This window comes from Terrapene carolina, unplaced genomic scaffold, assembly GCF_002925995.2.
Source record: "Terrapene carolina triunguis isolate 2854851 unplaced genomic scaffold, T_m_triunguis-2.0 Scaffold558, whole genome shotgun sequence".
NCBI lineage: Eukaryota > Metazoa > Chordata > Testudines > Emydidae > Terrapene > Terrapene triunguis.
Genome location: NW_020664909.1, coordinates 13,204,838 through 13,210,174, shown reverse-complemented (window position 1 = coordinate 13,210,174; position 5,337 = coordinate 13,204,838). Strand labels below are relative to the sequence as shown.

The following is a 5,337-nucleotide window of genomic DNA, read 5'->3' as shown; positions in this document are numbered from 1 at the left end:
AGGGAGAGATACAGAGGAAATACACACTTAGTGCCCCCATGTTTGGGCAGAGCACAGAGTTTGCTGCTAGGTTTCTCTTGAGCCCTGCACTCTGGGAAGGACAGTATCTGTTTAGATTTGTGTCTAAATTTAAACCCTGATTGCTTTGCCTCCCCCACCACTCCCCACCCTCCCTTCCTCTCAACCACCCTCCCTCCTTCCTTGTTCTCTAGTGCAGGGCTGCTCACTGGGCTCTGTCAGTTCTCAAGCTGAGCTGGGGCTTGGATATTATATTATACGCTGCTCAGCAGTGTGTTCTCACTCTGGCTGGACAGAAACTTTCCACAGCTAAGTGGGGAAAGGGTGGGGAAGAACGACTGTCCTGAGGACACCCCTCACTTGCAGGATATGGAGGTAAAATATTTATTTCCGTAGCCGCGCGTTACTTTGCTGACTTACTTGCCCCAGCAGTTCAGATTGAATTAGCTCCACCTTTACATGGCACTTTCCCACTAGGAGCAGGTAATAATTTCAATTTGCTGTATTAAACGGTAAATGACCCCTTCGAACTTCTTGCACAGAGTTATTCTAAAGTTGGGGGGAGGGAGAGAAGAAGAGAGCATGTGAATATAGGGGAGGAGTGTGGAGTATCATTCATTTTTGAGCCTCTTCCCCTGAGTTGGAGAAGGCAGTAACCTTCAAGGGCCTGCATCATTTTGAGGCATGATTCAAATACTCAGTTATAAAATTGGGCACAGGAGGAGGAACTAGCCGATAGAGCTGAAACTTCAGGCTTCATGGGGGTATTTGTAGCCATACATCTCAGCTGCCCCTTTGCAGGAATGTCCTTTATTTTAGACCCCAATGTTCCTTCTGTCCCTTGTGGATCTTGCAATCTCACTTTCATTGTCAAAATCAGAGATTTTTGACTCAGGAAGCAGCGGATATAAGAAACCTTGTTTATGCAAAAAAAAGTCATACCATATAATTAAGAATTTCTTGTACTTTTCATTGCACCCCCGATCTTGTCCCCAGGGAACGCAGGGAGCATGGTCTGATGGTGGGAGTACAGAGATATCGGTCAGAATTCCAGAGTTGTATTCCAAACCCTGCCACTGACTTGCAGCCTGACCTTGGGCACAGTGCTTCACCCCTCTGTGCCTGAGTTTCCATTAATGCAAAATGGGGGTGATAGTGCTCCCTAGCTCCCAGGGATGGTACGAGGCTGAATTCACTAGAGTTTTTAAAGCACTTGGAGAGCCTTAGATGAAAGTTGCCATAGAAGAGCAAAGTATTATTTATTGTTATTAATTAGGGCATAGAATATAGAGAGATTGTTACAATTGTCAAAACTTCAAATGGCAAAAGATTTTCTCATTCATTCCTCTGCAATTACAGATCTTGCTAAGTAAGTTATTGTATTCTTTCTGGGGAAATAAGTTTTGGGTTAGGCCCCTGTCCTAGTGGTGAAGTGGCTCTGAGCACAGGAGACACACAGCAAGAATAGGGAACAGTGTTCCTTGGGCACCGCCATCATTTTTCTCTGAATATTTCCACTGTGCAGCTCACCCTGGGAGTTCTGATAACTCCCAGTTGCTAAATCAGCCCCTCTGCCTGCTGGGATGCCCTAAGGGCACGGGTTAAAGATCAGGCACCTTCAGTAGAAAGTCCTCAAAAGGCAGTCAGACCTTTGGTCACCTGGGTTTTATGTGTGGAGCAGAATCAAGCAGTGATCACACCAACTCAAGATGAGCCATGTTGCAGGAGTCACAAATTAAGTGGATTCCTATGGGGATGTGGATTTGATAGAGCCAAGCCTGGGTCATTAACTGTCCTTAAGTTACAGTTAGTTTTATCGTCTTTCGTTGTACAGCATCCTGTGATGTCTTCTGTCTGAGAAGGGGCTTTGTTGTTTGTCTCATAAGCCAATGAAACAGACTAAAGGTTATCCAGGGGTGATTCTCAGCCTGCTAGGAAACTCTGAAAATATATAAAGCCAGACACTCATGAAATTCAGGGGCTAGTAGAAGATCTAATATAAAAAGTACTTACTATGCAGGAAATCACATGCTTATAGGCAGACTAATACTTAGAGCGTGAGCAGACATTAGGTCACATCTAATCCATTCTCCGCCAGCACGGGACAATGTATTTTCTAGTGTTTCATGCAGTTGTGTTTTAAAGGTCACAAGACATGTGGCTTCCACTTCCTTTGGGAGACGCACAGGGCCTACTAGATCTCATTATCAGGAAGTTCTTCCTCAGATTTAATCTAAAATTTTCCTTCTCTTGATTTTTCCCATTACTCCTAGCTATCTCCTTTTTACCACCATAAATTATTGTCCTGCCTACATTTTTACTTGCTTCAACCATTTGTAGACCATCACATCTCCTTTTAGTTATTATATTTAACATTTAACAGCACATTTCATCTTCAAAAACATTTTACAAATAATGAATTTAGTCTCTCAAACCACTGTAAGGGAAGTTAATATTATATAGAGGTTTAGGCCACATATGAAGCCAGTGGCAGAGGTAGGATTAAAGACTCAGGAATTTCCAGGTCCCTTCTTGTCTGCTTCTCCCTCATTACAGCATTTTGCAGACAGCTGGGCCAGAATATAGTGATAGATACAGACTTTTGTCTGCAGGATCTATGCTTAATGCATCAGTGCAACAGGAACAAGAAGTTCTGTCATTTTCCGCCTTTGCCAGGCAGTTTGCTTCAGTTGTAGAGTGCAGAGCAGTTAGGTGCTCTGTAGCTGGTATAATTGGCAAGCTCTTCACACTAATGGGACGGATGATGATTACCAGCACTACAGAAATGAGATGGGCTACCTCCAGATGATTGCCATTTCTATCAGATCTCTAGAACCTTTAGAAGAAAAATAGCCAGGGCTCACTTGCCTTGTGTGGTTTTATTGCTGCTGTTTTTCTTTGTGTTTTGTAGCTAGAATCTTATCCAGTCTGCCATCAGGAACATACTGAGCATTTAGTTAGGTCAGCTGCTTTACAAACAAAGATGGGTTAGCACCCCACGTAAGGGAGAATACAGCAAAGTCCAAGGTTGCCAATTCCTATGGTTTTACTGTGAGTTTCATGATATTTTGTTTTTCTTAATGCCCCCACTCCTGGAGTCAGGTTTAACCTAAAAATTTCATCTTTCATTTTTAAAAGGTAAGCTTCTAGCCTTCATGGCTGCAGACCAAAGCTTGAAAATGTGAATCCTAAAAGGCTCCACCTGCAGACTGCAAATAAAAAGAACTAAAATGTAAAACACTTGGGGTTAGCAATACTGAAAGCCAAACTTCCCTCAGGAGAACATTCACTATATTTTCTCCCCAGGACCCACAGAATTGGGAGTAGTGGAAACATGCAGCCCTGTTAGTTTGTAATTACCTTAGAAGGTTTGGAGTTTGGTCTGAATAAGCAGCCTCAAGTTCAAATGCATTTTGGAACTGTAAGAGCCTCTGAGCTTTATGAAACTCAGCTGGAAAACTTGTGAGATTAGGCCTCATGTGGAACTACCTCCTGCTGCTGGTTAAGTAGGTTATTGTTATGGCATTTTCCCTGCCACCCTTATGCTGGAGACTGGTAGCACAGAGGCACATGAAAGTTACAAATAAGGTAGGTGGAAGCAATCCAAGTCTCTGAGCTTCAGTTTGTTTTCTGGACTAAGGTGAAAAGTGGTTCTTATTTTCTCTGAACAGTAGGGATGCAGCTGACAACTTTATTTTGGGGACATTTACCTCTCCCTTCTCTGTATCCCTCAGCAGGCTTCATTTCTCCTCCTCTTGGTGTCTGTATTTCTATCTCCCTCCAGGAAGCTGACTCCTGATGGGTTCTCATTTTGCCAGAGAGGAGAGCAGTTCTCTGCTCCTCTGGTAGCTCATTTGGCCACTTCATTTCTGTGGCTATGTACTGAATGGGTTCCCTGTCCCACAGCCTGTGTTCTCTCTGCTTTGGGGCATCCTCCACAGGAGGCATGTACAGGAGCTGCTGGGCTATGGGTCCTCACCTGATACAGGCAGGGCATTGAGTGTGAGAATGACATCAACTCCTTACTTCTGCCACTACCACAAGAACCCATGGTGGCCCGTACCCTGGTCCCAATAGGTGAGATAGTGGGGAGAAGCAGAGGAGTGGAAGGAAGATTCTCTCAGCCCTCTGTTCCCCTTTCCTCCCACATGAGCTGTCAGACTCATCATCAGAGTCCAACACAACTGCTCCCTCTGAAGGGAATACAGACAGACTTACCTTCCTATTTAACTGCACATTCAGACAGACTGTGGCAGAGCATAGCACTGAGCTCTAGTCTACCATTATTATATCATACTAAAAATCCAGGGGGCTAAAGTCCTCTCCCCAAGCGACAACACCGCTGCAGAAGCAGTTATTCTGTCCCTACTAATAATTATTCAGCACCAGGCAGAGCAAGGACTTGAATGTGGCTTTCCTGCATCTCAGATGATCGCTCTAACCACTAGGCTATTGGTTATTCTGGCTAGTGGTACTCTCTTAGGGCATGTTTACACTGCAAAGTGGCGATGCAATTCCCAGCTTAGGAAGATATACCCATGCTAGCTCTGATTGAGCTAGCATGCTAAAAATAGAGCGTAGCCACTGCATGAGCAGCAGGAGGGGCTTGGCACCCTGAGTACACTCTCGTCCGAGACATGAGGCATGTACCCAGGGTGGCTAGTCCCTCCTGGCGCTCACCCTCTGCTGGCTACATTTTATTTTTAGTGCACTAGCTCGATTAGAGCTAGCACGGGTATGTCTCCTTGAATTGGGAATTACAACCTCATCTCAAAGTGTAGACATACCCTAAAAGTCTCATTTTCATTCTGATGAGAAACTAAAGCAATTTTTGAAACCGCAGGGGGTTTATTTTTCACAAAACAGAATTCTTGTTTTCCAACCAGCCCCAGTATAACCCTATCAGCCTCCTGAGCCAAGGATTGGACAAGTCGCTCTTCCCCAGCCCATCACCACTTTTTAATAGGCTGGAAGTGTTGCGGCTGAGCAGCATAATACACTTCCTTTAGTGAGTGCGTACATCAGCTCCACCACATTCCAGGCACCAGTGTGTCTGGAGAGTGAAGAAGGGGAAAAGTCAGCTTGCTTTACACATACTGTTCATGTGGGTCTAGGAAATCCTGTGACCTTTCCTCAATAACAGAACACCCCTGGCCATCACATACAGCCCCCAGCTAAAACCTCTCATTATCCACGATCTACAACCTATCTGGAAAATGATCCCTCACTCTCAGAGACCTTGGGAGGCAGGTCAGTCCTCGCTTACAGACAACCCCCCAACCTGAAGCAAATACTCACCAGCAACTACACACCACACCA

General features: G+C 44.8%; 1 protein-coding gene across 2 annotated transcripts in view; it reads left to right on the top strand.

The window, feature by feature from the left end:
- Positions 1-232: 232 nt before the first annotated feature.
- Positions 233-5,337, top strand: part of RCSD1 (RCSD domain containing 1) — a 53,793-nt gene continuing 48,688 nt past the window's right edge. For both annotated transcript variants that reach the window (XM_026659023.1, XM_026659022.1), the window contains exon 1: positions 233-393. In XM_026659023.1, coding sequence (XP_026514808.1) covers positions 388-393 — 6 coding nt within the window. In that variant the 5' untranslated portion in view covers positions 233-387. The remainder of the gene's footprint in view (positions 394-5,337) is intronic.